Source organism: Melopsittacus undulatus, chromosome 9 (genome assembly GCF_012275295.1).
Source record: "Melopsittacus undulatus isolate bMelUnd1 chromosome 9, bMelUnd1.mat.Z, whole genome shotgun sequence".
Lineage (NCBI taxonomy): Eukaryota > Metazoa > Chordata > Aves > Psittaciformes > Psittaculidae > Melopsittacus > Melopsittacus undulatus.
In genome coordinates this window covers 43395707-43412173 of record NC_047535.1, presented here as the reverse complement: position 1 = coordinate 43412173, position 16467 = coordinate 43395707, and the positions used below count along the sequence as shown (strand labels likewise).

At 35.9% G+C, this 16467-nt stretch overlaps 1 protein-coding gene across 1 annotated transcript in view; it reads right to left on the bottom strand.

The window, feature by feature from the left end:
- The window catches only part of CACNA2D3 (calcium voltage-gated channel auxiliary subunit alpha2delta 3), a 425935-nt gene that overhangs the window by 89924 nt on the left and 319544 nt on the right, over nucleotides 1–16467 (bottom strand). The window contains exons 18-21 of the mRNA XM_031046070.2: nucleotides 8575–8658; nucleotides 3215–3286; nucleotides 2936–2997; nucleotides 993–1060 (exon numbers count right to left, since the gene is read on the bottom strand). Coding sequence (XP_030901930.2) covers nucleotides 993–1060; nucleotides 2936–2997; nucleotides 3215–3286; nucleotides 8575–8658 — 286 coding nt within the window. The remainder of the gene's footprint in view (nucleotides 1–992; nucleotides 1061–2935; nucleotides 2998–3214; nucleotides 3287–8574; nucleotides 8659–16467) is intronic.

Sequence of the window (16467 nt, the reverse complement as noted above, 5' to 3'; positions counted from 1 at the left end):
AGGTAAGAGTGGAAGGATCAATTAGCTACGGCTATGTTAATATTTCTGGTGCTGCACCCAGGAGGAAACATTAGGCAAGACTGTCTGAGATGATGGCTGGTGAAAGAAAACAGGTAAAAGAGATGTTTGGAACAGTTTGGAGAGTAAGCAGCTCCACGTCTCCTGCTGTGCTCTTTTTCTATCTAGACATGTATTTGCTGTGCAAGGGACTCAAACTTCAAAGCATTTATTTTTAAATCTCTCCTGGGTACAGGCACATATTCATGTCCCAAAATACAGCTGAGGAACAAACGCCTGAAGAAATTAACTGTCTTCAATAGCACTGACAAAACAAGAAGCAGAATTGGAGACTTCAGTATAAGATCAGAAAGCATTCCTCTATTGAAACATTTCTTGCTCAGTAACTGCTAAAACTTCTTAACCCATTTTTCTCATTCTGAAATGCCTCTTCCTTCATCTTCAGGAACCTTTGATTTTGATCTTGTTGTCAAACTACTTTATCACCACTCACAGTTGATGCCTCCAGTCATTTTAATCGTGGACTTATCAAAAAGTAAAACCATAAAGAGAGACAGTCCTTCCCCTGGCTACTTCTACTGTTAATATAAACATGCAAAATGTAAATCTCTGTAGACAATCCCAAAGTAGTTACAGCTCCAGAAAAGTTTATAATGTATAGCCTGAGCAAAAAAGCCAGAACCACTACGGTGCTCTTAGTGGCTGCTTCATTCAGAAAACACCACAAATGATTAACATTGGACCCCGAGTGATCCCCTGGAACATTAAGTGAGGAAGACGAAGATTCCCATATAAAGAAGATTTACAAATGACTATGCTTAATAAAATGAGGGGGAAAAATCCAATTAAGTAAAAGATATTAAAACAAAAAACTAGTTACCTTACATAATCTGCAGACAAACACATAAGCTTTAGGTCTACCAAATCAACAATAAAACTACTGTGTAATCAACATGAGAAGGAAGGTATCTTACCTTCTTCTACTGTTACATTCCCTCTGAAGAAATATTTTCCATGTCCTCTAGAGAGAGCCACACCTAAACTGTGCAGAGAAATAAAGCAGAGCTTGAAAACTGTGAGACAAACAATAACAGACATTCAGAGCTATTTTAATTTCTAACATTGCCAGCTAGTATACTGTGATTCACTTTAAAACTGTTTGTTTCCAAACCCTGACTGATCATATGCATTGTTCAACTGGCTGCTTCAATGCTGTTTCAGTTCTGATGTGCCTGTGACATTGGTTGTATTTATGTGTGCTTAGAGGTGCTCTAAACCATTACTCTCTGGCAAACCAATAAAGGAGCCCCTCTCAGCTCACTGCTGTTCACCCAGCATGAGGTTTCTTCAGCTGAGCTTTGAACATGGCCTTACAATGAAGGAGACATTTTTTGTAAATCAGACTAAGCTGTTCAGAAAGAATGTAAGTATGGGAACCAATGGAGCTACTGAGAGGAAAAGAACTTCATATGTGACAACAACATCATGAGTCCTCTTAGACTAATTTTTCTGTGTTTCACATTTTTAGCTAGTTTAACTTTTTTGCATTAACTTCAGCTTCATAAGTTGTCAGCAGATACATATCCAGTTTGGTCTGGTTTTTAGTCTCTCATTTAAGCTATGCAAGTTTAATGAACTGGCTAGGGGATCCCATGCCTCTTCTTATTGAACACACACACACACAGAGTATCTTCTGGCATTCATTCATTCAAAGGGATTATATTGGTCTAGGAATCTGCCAATAATCAGTAACACTGAAAATGCATGGGCTGGTACTTTAAGTACACGTAGAGGCATCAACTCCAAGAGTACACATGCTGCAATCAACAGCTCAATCTGGAAATGGGTTGAACAGTAAACATCTTTGACATTACAATGCATATTTTAATAAATCTTGCCCCTGCTGTCTTCCTGAATCTGGACTCCTACCCATCAAAACTAGATACAGACCATGCTGAAAAAGGCAGGACAGTTTCCCTACTATATTTCTGTCCTAAGAATCAGAACTTACTTCGTGCATATATGTAGCCCCATATATATATTTATCAAATAGGGTAAGAATCACACTGCCACAGAAAAAAAAAGAAATATAAACAAAAAAGCTCAAACAACAATAAAAAAATCCCAGAAAATAAGAACAAAACAAAGACCTCACTGAGTTTTACCACCCATGTGTGAATTTTAACAATAAACACATGCATTAGAGATCAGAGAAAATGTGCTATATTTTCTCTATGTGTAATGTATCTCAAGCTCTGTGAAATGGTCTCATTGAAGAAAATCTCAGTTGAGTATTGCAACTATAAGCCTCCTGCTTTAAGCATAAAGTACAATTAATGTTATTTTATTAATGGATTATTTTTAATTCATATATGAGCAATATGAAAAGTGACTTCCTGTGTTTATTTTTTTCCTCCAAAGATGCATGCCAAAATAACATGGCTGACTTACTCAGTTTTTGTTCTACAAATACACTGAAGGTAGTTCAGAGAAACAGAATATCCAAACCTCAAATTGGAAGTGAAATACTATCTCATTTTACATTACATTTTTGTTGTGGAAAAAAATCAAAATGAGGCTCAATATGTAGTTTCTTAAATGGATTATAGTATTTATAGCTCTCCAAGTATTTGCAAAAGCCTTTCGTTCAATGTAAACCTCAACTGAATATTTTCTTAATGAAACATAAGCCATGACAAACACTGTGAGTTTGACTGTGTGAGCTTGCACAAACTTTCCATCCCTGGAAAAGCTTAAAAGAATGCTGGTAGGCTCCTTTTCCTTGCTATTTTCAGCATTGTCCAGGAATATTTCATTGTCAACTTTTGTTGATGAGCTTTCAATGAGTTCACAAGCTCTGTATAAATGCAAAACCAATGAGTCAGATGAAATGCCCATTTATTATGATCGGCTCTACCTGAATGGAGTACCCTTGATGTCTGTATAATAGTAGTCATTTGTCATCACCAATACCCGCTTCTAGATTCAGAACAAGAAAGTCAGAAGGGGAGGGAGGAAGAAGTTAGTTTGTTATAATAAGTGTATAAAAGATCAAGTTAGTCACCGATAAAATGACAACTCTGTGAGTAAAAAGAATATACTGCAGTGAATCATACTTGTAGGAATCTTTAAAATTGTTTTAAAACATGAACTGCTTGCTTTATACTTAGTTGGAATAATATTTTATACATTATACCCCTTTATCCACTGTCTTCTTCACTTCCATTGAGAATTTCCCTGTTTTCCGATTGACCATTGCATTTCGGAGCTGAAATGAAAGGAAATGCACATCAGTTCCTTTATTTGTAATCCTTTCAACTCTGAGCTCTCTGGTACACTCTTTTGGCCCAAGCAGTACTTAGTTTTCTTCATTTATTCATCTTTAGTAGCTCTACTACACACTGTACAACCCCCTTTACAGATTTTATTACTGACTGTCTATGCCAAGACTCCTGCCACACAACTTTAGGCAAGTTTTCAGCATTCTTCATAGTAAAATATCTCTGTGTACTAATCTGGATCTGACGAGAGATAAACAGCATAACTGACTCATATTCTGCAGTTACTGCATAGGAAGATACGGACTAAATTCCCAACTGGATTTTGATGAAGTTAGACAAGGGTGCAGTGTTTAAATACATCAACAATTATACATATAACAACAAAGCATAAAAGAGGCACCCCCACTTACCCTACATTATTTATTCTGCTTCTGGTCGATACCCTACATTGGGCTGCATCCTAAATTGCATCCTATCTGGGTCAGAAATTAGAACTAGCAAAAGAATGACAGCTCATTTGATCAGTAACCTGTTTCAATGGAAATATACAGCTTGTCCTTGTCCTCTGTGATTCCCTCTGATTGTCCATTGATGTCCAGGTGCCCTTTCAACATAACAAATATTACCTCTGTAATGGAAACCTTAGGTCAGTCGCAGCTTTAAGAACTGGCCTGGCCCACTCCCTATTAATTCGTTCAAAGGGCTTTTAAATCCCCTTCAAAACCAGGTTTAATTACCATATAAACCAAAACCTCAAAGCATGTAGGGAAAAACCAGAAAACAACTGAAAAAGGGTTTTTACACAGTTATCTACCTGCTGCTCTGCAAGTTAAGTCTGTTACTTTTTAGGTTATCACAAACACCATCTTTTAGTAATTATTTTCTAGCTTCTACATAAAGCTGCAGTCTCGCAGATCTGAGCTGCAAAGTCCTTCACACGTAACCTATAAAAGCCTTCCCTCAGCACACCTATTTGCTCTCTAGGAAAGAAGAGCCTCCCTCCAAGAGGGTACCAGCTGACACAGACTCTCTCTTAGCTGATCATGCCAGGATGATGAAGAGTAAAAACATCCCAAAGGTTTTGCAGTATCCCACACAACCCAGACACAGCTGGTCTGAGAAGAGGGTCTCTGGGCTGGAATGGGAGAATGAAAAGACATGGGTTTTGAGAAACCTTCAGATTAGTGTTTTGATTTTGTTTATTTAGCAGTTCAGGACTCTAGGGAAGAAATAAGAAAGTTACCATGCAGCAGTTATACCACCCATATATGGAAACATTTTATTTGAATGCTTTTGGATTTGCTAAGGGAAGAAGTAATTCTTCTGCGTTTTGTGGTAAGAAGCACCTATAAATCTTTCACATGAAAATTCCACTATCACTGTTCAGCTCACACTCCATCTTCAGAATGCAGAATAATATTGACAAAATTTTTATGTCTCTTCTATTGCTTGTCTAAACATAATTTTGGACATTGTGCTCTTGCTGAATAAACATCTTCTGTTCTCCAGTACTTGCCCAATCACCAAATTGAGCAATTCGGTCAGATTTTAATGAAAAACTGTGAAGATAGCTGTATCAGTGCACTCTGCAGGCTTTCCAAGTTAGTATGGAATGAAGAGAACGGCCAAACTTGGCAGTGGAGGATCTGGTTTTATTCTCATGAACAAGTTGAGTGTGGCTGACCTACCAAAAACTGCAAACTTTGCAGCTCTTTAAATCTAATTCTAGGGCATCCAGATTTGAATTAACAGTCCTATTCTTCTGTCAGTGAGTGTAAAAGAATAATTTTTAGCTGGAGGCAAGTATAAAGTAAAGCATATATTTTACTGAAGATTTTTTTTAACAATACATAATAAGCAATTCTGGAAATAGTTTCCTATTTTAAGTTTTGTGGTTTTGGACTTGGAGAGCTGGTCTTAATTAACCATCTACTTTCTAACATTTACAGAACAGTTCAATTTATCTTTAACATGGTTTTCATTTTTCTCCTATTGGTGCCTGCAGTTGCCTAAGACCCATTCCTCCCACAAGCCTCAGGCAAGTCATAGATTTACAAAAAGGGCCTCCAAACTCTCAGTAGTGTTCAAGATCAAGTCTGCATGTGGGATTTAAAGTCTTACTTTTCTTCTTCTTTTTTTTCCTTGCTGTGATTACATTTCTTGGCTTTGTAATCTGGTTTCTCAGCTCTTCTGCAGTTTCATCTCCCTCCTCAAATGCATAAAGTAATTACTGCCCCAGCTGGCTTCAAGCCCCAAAATATTCATTCATGGTCTTTTTTATTTAGGGAAAAAAAAATAATTCAGGTAGAAATTATAATAAAAAGGATTTTAAGAAGTTAGTTAATGAGAAAAAGGTTTTTGTCCAATCTATCTGAATGTCTTTGGTTTTGCGCATTCCCAAACTTCGCTGGAAGACACTGTTAGTTTAATAAGCTGATGCTAAGATTTCTATTTCTAATAAAATGCAGTAACAGCAAGATAGCAGGTACTGTTAACCTGGAAAATGATCTGATAAATATATATTTACACTGACTCTATTTCATAGTGAAAAAAAATCTAACCTTAGGTCTGCCACCGTTTCCTTACTGGATGATTAGAGAAAACCTGTTTCTTTACCTCTTCCGAACAATATGTATTATTACTCCTTCAACTAAATATCTTCCGATCAATTTCTAACAATCCAGTTTCACTGTTATAGTATGACATCATTCCATATTTGTGGAAAACTATGTAGCCATTAAATTAATGTGGTAAAAAGTAAGAAAATATCTTAATCAGCTACCACATAAGTGATCCGTGGGAGGAAAATATACCAGTAGTAGTCTATGTTATTAAAAGCAGCTACATGAATACATTAATTCTTTCCCTCTACAGTTGAATAAACAATGCTTTACTACACAAGATTGGAAAAAGACAAGATTGTCAAATCTAAGGCCCTGGGTGAAGCACAGCCACATGTAGCTCTCAAGTCAATAATTTACTTCACAAGGTTTTAAGTCTCTTACAGAATATTTACCATTTTCACTCAAAAGTAACAACATTAAGGAATCACTTATACAGAAGGTTTAACAAAAATAACCTACACTTCTGAACACCATTTTGGACCCTCACTTCACAAAGTTTCATAAATAGATGGATTTCATTACAGTAATCTACAGAACTTCCCTCAGATTCCATTTTCATTCTAGCTCTAATGCCAACAACTTTGCCTGTAGGCCAATATTACTTTACTTCACATCTTCTATTTTACTCTTCTATTAGTATTTCTGACCATCAGCCCCTCTGAAGGTCTTAGTAACATGATACAGATGACTTACATATTATTTCACACAAACATAAAAAACTTGTAATGAAATACCTTACTTTTAAAAATAGTTGGAAAAATACTATTTGTTTGACATTTAATTTTTCCTACTTAGGTATGTGCATGAAGGTCTCTTCTTGTGTGTCATTGCTGAATATTAGGACAACTAGAATATTTAACCTGCTGGCTTTTTCAGATAACACTTGGTCACTACTCATCAAACACCAGATGTGTAGGCTGTTTTACAAAACCTGCCTATAGGTGGATTATTTATCAAGGAATGCCTGCTTACCCAGGCATGCACTAATGAATTATTAGCATTGATGGGAATTATTCAAGGAACTAACTAAAACTCTGAATTTCTACTAAAATATGGGGGATTAAACTTTAAAATTTAAGCAGAAAAGTATTGGAAGATATAAAAATGGAAAAAGAAAAACAGACAAAAGAGAAATATTAAAAGTCATGAAGGTTTAAAAGCTGTGCTTAAGTACAGTGATAACATTTGAAAGGAGAGAGGAAAACTGAAAAGGTCATTTGCAGAGAATTGGTTAATACATGATCAAAGATAAGAGAAAAGGCAAATATTAAGCCAGTCTGATTGCCAAGACTGCAGAAGGCTGCTACAGTATATGAAAATCTAATGAGGAAGCCTTAAATAGTGTATACATAGAAAACTGCACAAAGCTATACAAGAAACACTTTTAAAAGTTTAACTATGCACTTCAACACAAAACTTTAAATAAGGAAGTAAGATGGCCTCCTAGGAGAGGATGAGGATAATCTATCACCCGATGAAACAGACATGGCTTAAAACATAAATGAACTGTTTCACTATTCACAAAGGGGGTGGGGAGAGGGAGGAACATAAGATATATATTTTGTAAGGGAGAAAGAAAATATAGACTTATGTCAGAACAAGGATCAAGAAATTAGTACATCTGAAGACTAACAAGACTCCAGGGACAGTTGTACGTGATCCATCCCAGATTTCAGAAGGACAGGACAAAGTAAACATGGGAACCTTCAGTGGATATATTCAAAAACTCTCTGGAAAAGAAGAAGTACAAGGGACTTGAGAGAAGCTAACAAAGTATTGATATTTGAGAAGGGATTGAGGAGACATCTATGGAAAATACAGACATGAAGTCGTGACTTTAGCAGTACGGGACTAATGGGAAAACCTAAATTACAGGACAGAAAGGGGGAACACCTGGAAAGTCACAATTTAATTAAGGACAGTCAGCACTGATTCACACAAAACAAATCATGCCTAACAAATCAGATTTATTGAGGAAGTAACAGAAAGACCAGGCAAAGGTTAAGCCATGGACATAAGGAAAGCTTTTGATACAGTACTGCAGAAAAGGCAAAGACTGAAAGGTAAGAGTGAACTACAGAGAAGATGGAGCACTGAAAAATTAGTTTAATGGAATGGACTGTGTGCATAACAGCTGATAGGCATAGAACACATGCTTCTGCAGCTACACATATGTCTGAATTAGGAGTTTAGACTGAATATGTACTCAGGACAGAGGTCAAAGAATCCAATTTGGCTTATTCGTCTGATGGTTTTTAGATTTTGTACATTAAATAGAACAGCTCTCATTACTTACATTAAGGAAAGAGGGATCTCATGGAAAGAAGTTAAAAATCATTCCTTCGTTTGTTTCAGCAGCTGTCTGTGCAAGACAGCTAAAGAGATATTCTATTCCTTTCTCTAGCACTATGTGAAAATACACAATGGGATGGAGAATGCAAGGGTACTGAGTTTTACCAAAAATACAGTCTTTGTTCGCAGTAAATGCATATGTAAGGAAGACACAATACAAACCAGTTCTAAAATTCTGAATGAAAGGGCTATTGCCTTTCCCTTTCTGAAAGTAGTCCTCTCTAATGACTACTTAAACAGTTTCCAGGTAGTGGGATGCAGCAATGTCTTCTGACAGGGTTTTTAAACGCATCACTTACCACATCATCTCTGTCTTCCCACTCGACCTCAGACAGATCCACACTACTGTAGTTGGGCTTCCTTCGTTTCTTCCCCTCTTCATACTGGCATACAAAAGGTGAAATACTTAGCACATCCTGGTTTCTTTGTATATAGATTTTTATCAGAACATGTTAAAAAGTTGATGGATGCTTGCTGATTGTATGCAATACACCTAACAGTAGGCAGTTTAATTCATACAAAGTACACCATATTGCTTCATGAGTGTTATCTGTGTACTAAAAACCTAGACCACGCATGAATATTTGTATGCTCTCTTACCGTAATACAAAGCTTTTCTTGATGGACACACTGGGAAGTCAAACCCAGCAGTTGTACGTTCTTCTCCCCACATGGAAAACACATGAGACCTTGATCTTGTAGTTTATGTTAAATGTCTCAAACTAGCTCTTTCAGCTGTACAGGAAGTTATATTTACTATAATCTTATCAACAAAATGTTTACCCGTTTCTCTTTAAACAAGATAAGATGCAAGTCTTGGGAAGTATGGTGTTAACATGTGCTGATACTACATTTTATCTACAACTTCATGGGAGAAAAAGTAATAGTAATGATAATTTATGGGATTTTATCACTAGACACTGTTACGCTGTAAATCACACTTTTAAAACAAACATTTTAGTGACAAATTGATTTGACACCAAGGTCTTTATAGCATAGGAAATTCTGCCCTCTGCTGAAAATGGAATATCAGGGAGCCTACTAGTGTAAGAACAAAAACCTTGCTTGGTGGAAGAAGAAAAAATTATTTAAAAAGATCTATGAATAAAGAATCTGAATGATTAAGAAAAATTATGAGAATTTGTTTGAAAAAAATAAAGCTGGGAGAGGATTAACATAATGTGAATGTGGTCTTTTATCTCTTATGATGCATAGAAACAGGAGGGAAAACCACAAGACTTTCTATGGAGTATGACAGGAGACATTGGGATACTGTGAAGAATGCCCCAATTGCTTCTGTGACTTCCCAGCAACAACATCATAGAAGCATAGAAAATGCACCTGTAAGGCAGTATATATAGCCAATTCTCCTCCCTCAGGGCAGGACCAACTGTACCATAAACCAAACCTGTCAGTATTTGAAACAGCCAATTTATCACTGGGGCCACTGGTGCAGGAACTTTCAATCACATTCTCCAGATTACAGAGAAACGAGAAAGGCCAAAGAAGAACTTGCTTTCTGAGCATTAAGAAGGTCATTCCCATGCTGACTTTCCCGTAAATTAAAAGATTAGTATGTGAATCCCACAGCTGATTTTGCAGACCACAGTCTTTAAAGCCAGGGATGACAAAAACCTTCCTGAAGAACAGCAAACTTAAAAATATTGACTATTGGCAAAGGGATTTTGTGATATTGGTAGCACTTTAAAGTTTCTTCCAGCACAGGCTTCACTGAACCTCCTTAATTGTTGCTCATAACAACTTGGATACTTCAATTATTTCTACAGATTATTATTTTGGGAATGTGGAATAAAATCCTGACTCAATTAGCATTCTGCTTTTGAACAACAAAAAATGCTAGCAACTTTCTTGGTGTAAGACTAAGTTCTGAGAATTCATGCAGATGCAATTGAAAAGTACATTCATGTGCTTTTTCTTGCCCCTTCTTCTCCACTAGAAGCCACAATTCTTGTAACAACAAGGATATTTACTTCTGGGCTAATGGTATTCAACAGATGGGTAGAGAAATGTAAAGAATTTCAACACATGCTTATACACTAGACTGTGAATTAAAGCAGCTCAGCGCTATGATTAATTCTTGCTACATGACAGCTTTGATATTGAAGGAGATAACTATATCCATATACTAAAGTACAAAATTTGCAGCCAATATAGTTAGCAATAATAAAATATGAGAGGATAACATCCGGTTCATTACTAGGGCTTGATTTTTGTAGCTAATGGTTTGCAAGCCTTTCATTATGGCTGCAGCTATATCAACATTATCTTTAATCTCTACAAGAAGTAACTATGTCTACTCTCTGTAGTTGCACCAATTAACCAAGCAAATCTTTGATCTGTTTTAATCATTCTAGTATAGAAATGGTTACAGGCAAGCTCTGAAATACTGAGACATGAAAAGTGTTACATAGAAGTTAGCTGCGATCATTTGAGTAGAGCAAACAAGTCCTGTACTGGTTCCAATATTTAATTACATCCTTACACACAGATGTTGAAGAGTTTCTGGGCTATACTGCATTTTCAGACACATGTGCAAATCCTTACTTATGACAATAGGAGTTGATCTTTTGTGTCTGACAGCAAAAGTAGGCTTAAAATATAAGGCAAACCATTTGCATAATATTGATTATGGGGTTTGTATTTATTTTAATCATACAGATTCCACACCTTGCACTCTAAGAGCAAAAACCAAAACCAAAAGCAATCAAAGGAAGAGCTGGATAAAACATTCACATTTCTGCAGCAAAGCCAGAATTGGAAGCATTCATGCCTTAAAATATGCAGAAACAAAGCCAAAATCCCAATACTCAAGCAAGGGTTAGGCTCTATAATCACTGAAAGTAACTGAAAGTGCAGTTCTTAAACACAGTTAGGACAGGAACTAGTAAAGTACTGAGATGGCTAACTCTTCAATTCAGCTCTTATGCTTTAGGGGTACCATTCAATTGCCTACACAGGAATTCAGTAAGAGCATATTTAAGGAATTAAGTTATAGTGCAAAAAAAAGATGGCAGAGAAAATGAAAACCAACTTCCAGGAGGACAGAATACAAAAAAAACCCCAAAAAAACACAATTATTTGTACATCTGGGTAACTCTGCTTACAGATCTTATCTTCATGAAGATGCTACTTTATTCCCAGCAGTAAATTTACATATCTTTACGCTTATGTAACTAGGGCCTAAAACTTTAATCCTAGTGGATCAAATATAAAACACTTCATAACACTACTGTTCAAGTGGTCATGCTTCTCTAGCTTCTTTCTTGTTTTATTGACTCATTACTTTCTTAATAAAAGTTATACATGGACATAGAAGCAACTCACCAGCTTTTAAAACTGGCATTTTTCTGTATCTTTTTCTCTGGTAGCAAACCTAATCTTTTTATCTCTGAGACTACTGGGGTAAGTATAAAACACTGATTGGAGGTTGAAGCCAAAGCCATCTGCAAAACTACTACAAAGTGTTGAAACAAACTATTAAGAGACCCACTGGGAAAGCTAGAAACTAGGAGCTCTACCAAGTTACTCTGATTTAAGTGTATGAGGAAAAGAGTTAGATTTAAATTGTGTGCTGTTAATCTACTTTGGCCGGTATAAAAAGTACAGTGATATTATGCAGCAGTTAACCTCTGGGAGAGCAGGGAGCGTAGAAGGAGGAAAATATTTAGCTTTCTGGACTGCAATACAAGAATCTTTTTGTCTGCTCAAAACTATGTGATAGCTCCAGTGTATTTTTGTTTGTGGAAAAAACATCAGAAACTATTCTGTTTGGTTATCAGAATTAGCTTTATCTTACTCAGTATCTTTTATTTGAGTTGGCCAAACTCTTATACCACTGGATGATTCAAGCAACATGTGACACGTGCTGTTTAAAGACTGAATCACACTTTCTCACCACCCCATATACAAGTATTTACATGTGCCATTATTAAACTCTCTGCTTTGATATTTTATTTCTTTCTTTTGTTTTAACATGAGCAGTCCCAAACCATCTGAATTGAATGTGACCTGCCACGTGTTTATAAATAAAGAGTATAGCAATCTAATCACAGAGGGAGCAAGCTACATCTTAACAGCTGCAAGTCTTGGGTCTAAGGTGATTGGAGTTTCTCAGACATGCTCCATCTGGATAATGGGGAGGCAGGAGAGAGTAAGTTGCTGTGATAGCAGTCTTGGAAGCGTCAACAGATTTTAGCAAGCTTGCTTAGTCACACTTGTAGAACCATCTGTGAGAAAATACTATAGTGACAAAGTATCTACTAAACAACAACCAAAAGCTAAAGAGTTAAAATAATTCTAAAGGAAACCTCTTCATGGACAAACTTATATCCTATATACAAAAGAAAGGAGTCAGGAACTAAAAAAAATGCCTCCGATTTTAAGACATAGCATCAATTGATTAAGTTTCATCTTTTTGGATTAGTACTACAAATTTAGGATAATGCATTAATCTAAAAAGGATTTGGGAATTATCCCAATTCTTTTGTTTAGAGATGAACTTGCACATATGCAAACATGTTTTGCTGAGCTTGAATTCTACATAATTAAATACACAATACAATTGCATGCATAACTGTAACTGACATCAAGCCGTCCTGTAAAGATATTCTTATCTCCAAAGTCTGATAGGAAAGGCTGAATAAACAAATATATGAGGAAAAGCATCATTATCTAAAATTACACATTTTTGCATATGGTTTTAAATAAACAGATGCAGACTGAACACAGTCATTAATGCTGTTCCCTGGTCCAGCCAGTTCTTCAGGTACTTCCCTTCTCTAAGATTCTGGACACTAACATCACTACTTGTTTGTTCTCTGGTGTAGCTGATTGATGTAATGCAAAGACTGCAGCTGTTTGAAATGGAAACTGCATTGAACCTGACTTTACATGGTCAATGCAATAGCAAATACTGAGAACTTTACCAGCTATCCATCCCAGCATAAATTGCTACTAGGTCACACTTAAACCACGACACTTTGCAAGGGGGAAGTTCTGTTTGCACCAACTTTCAGAGCAGAATCATCTGTTTCTGTAATGCACATAGAAAGTAAGGGGACAGAGGCGCTTCCTTCCTATTTTTCAGCAATGATTGTAAGAATTCAACATTAGTCCATTAATAAAATAATATTTCTATCATAAAATGCTAAGAATTTACATACTATGGGACAAAGACAAGGTAATAGAAAAGGTCATGAGAATACAGTGGAAGAGATCACTTCAATAGATTGATTCATACTTTGACATTACAAAACAAAGAAACAAAATAATACTAAAATTATTACTATTAATGATAATAATAATAATATAATAATAAATACCCAAACCAGAAAACAACAGCAAATTTCCCTTTCCTGATTCACCTGTTTATATAACATCTCCAAGTGACTGAGCTTTCATTCATCGTGCACTACATAGATCCAAAACATTCTGCCTGGGGATACATGTGAAGCAGCATCCTATCCCAATGGAAATCACTACTGCTTGGCTTTTAAGCTCTTTATTTAATTTGGATCTTTTTCCTGCTCACATGATCCTGATTTGTCTTCTGTGATACTTTTATTTCACAATTCCCATTTAGTTTGTGCCTCAGATGATCTTATACTGATGTGCACTTAACCTTGAACTTGTAGAACACTGACAGGTGTCCAGTCAAAGCTAAGTTGCTTCCTACACAAAGCTCCTGATTTTAATATTAGAAACACAATATCTTGATTTTCTTAGGAAGAACAACTTCCCTTTCCAAAGACAGACTTTCATGACAAGCCTATTAAGTTGTTAATCAAGAAATTCCTAGGTTATGGTTGGCAGGAGAAAACAGTTATCTTGAACTGATTTTTCATGCCAGATGGCAGGGAAAACTGCCACAGTATAAAATTTGCTTGGGAAAAGAGAATAATGCAATTCTAAGTTTCCAGGCACTGAAAAAGTAGGATCAATTTGATGTACTGTGTACACAGAAGAGCTATCTTGCAAAGTTAATAGGAAAAACATAATTCTCATGTCACATGTATATAAATTACTCTGCCTACTTATAACCCATGTTTGCATTACAAATGGTGCAATACTGCAGTAATTGATATAACAAAATATGGAAATATATGGAGTAAGGGAAAAGTAAATACAAAAATACACCTACAAACTGGGCAGAGTACATGGGCTGAGCTCATATTTTCAGGTGGATTGCAGTTGCTTAGCAATGCAACATGTATGCGATTTCCTCCACTGAAAAAACAAATCCCTCCATGTAAGATTGTATTTGCATTTTCAGGACCTTATCATTTGGGATTATGCAAAACTGGCAGCTGCTTATAATTATTTGGGGTTGAGTAGAAATAATTAAAAACATCTGCCTTTATCTTAATACTACCAGACTTAAATCCATGAGCTCGGTTATACCTAAGTTCAAAGCTGAAAGCAAAGCATAAAAGAAAGCTTCACATGTTGCTAACAAATTTTCAGCGATTCATTTATATGTACAACCAGTTATTCAACAGCCTTCAAACCTTTAATTATCTTTTAAATATATGTCATTTTGCACTTCTAATTAGATAGCAATTTAATGCTCTCACAGGGATTCAGATGGGCTGTCTTTTTTGAAATGTAAACTCCAATAGGAATAATCATTGGCATTCAAGTGATTGAATTCTTCAGTTATTTAAATGAACGTGAGGCATTTACACTGCTCAAATCATTTAAATATTCTGCTGTCAGCTCCAGCTGTAGAGTTTTATGGAGTCGCTGAATAAAGCAAGGGTAAGTGTAGGTTATCTTACGTTCCAGGCGGGACTCCCCAGAGAGAAATGAGATTTGCTGCTTATGAAAGGCTAACACTGCTTAAGTGGGGCATTAATGTTTCCCCTGAGACTTGGATTTCTCTGTTTTTCTGGGTTAGGAGAAATAGTTGGTTTGGTTTTATTTTTTCCCCCCGAATTTACAGCTACAAACAACTTAATATTGATCTGACAATCTTTAAATACTCCAGGTCCTTTAGCCTAATACAATATATTGTGACAGTAAACATTATAAGATTAAAATGGTTACTTTGGCAGCTAAACTACTAATATGTTTTGGTGATGGTGTTGTGATACATGCATTGGCTTTGATTTCTGTGTGTAACTTTCCCTATTAAAACTAGTCAAATTAAATGAAGATGTGCATCATTTTAAAGAAAGCAATGAATCGGTTTAGAGTGATAAAAAGAGCATTCATGTACAGCCGTTTGAAAAATCACTATTACTAGCCTTACAGAGCTTATACTGAGTATGAATATATTCCTCAGTTTTCTCAGACAGAGAATTTGGGTTTAAACTCAGAAATATTAGAAAATCCTTAGTCATAATAGATGTTATTAGATTAATTCATAAGTCATACCACATTCTTTAGTTTACATGTATTAAAAATGGTAAAATCTGAATAAAAGATTCAATTTTATTCTATAACAGGTATTTAAATGCATGTTTTCTTCAATTAAGGAATTTGAGATCCTTGTTCAGGGAGTTCAAGCATTCTACCTAAATGAACCTAATAATTACTGAAAATAAAAACCCTCTTCACTCCCTGAATAACAATACAAATTCCATTGCTGACTATGAATCACAAAGCCACAGTCTTCACAAAATCTACTTGCAACCTTCCCATTATTCATTGCAAACCACACAAATATTAAGACTGAGAGGCAACTGTACAAACCCCTAACACCAGGTAAGATTCAGGAAGGTGTCATTCTGTGACTGTGGCAGACACTCATCTTTCAGTAGCATTCCTTAATTTCTCTGTAATCGCACTACACTTCCCAAAGAAAACTGTTTTCCTCTGGCACCATCATTTAACAGACAATACAATGACAGTTACAGTGATGAGCCATCATCCATAATTAATACAGTGATTGTATTTGAGTGTACTTTGTAAGTATACTATCGCTTGTTTGTTACTTTTCCTTTACATACAGTAAGCTCATTTCTTTGGCTAACTGTAACATCATCATGGAACATTACGCATTTTAACATTTAACGGAATAGTACCTAGCACACTGCAAGTGCTAACAGGATCCTGAAAGGCAAGCAATTCAAACCCACATAAGCACGCTGGGAAAGACTTTGTCCTCATGCACATGTTTCGAGCAGCCCCAGAAACCAAGTTACTGCCTTGAAAACCTCACAATTCACTTC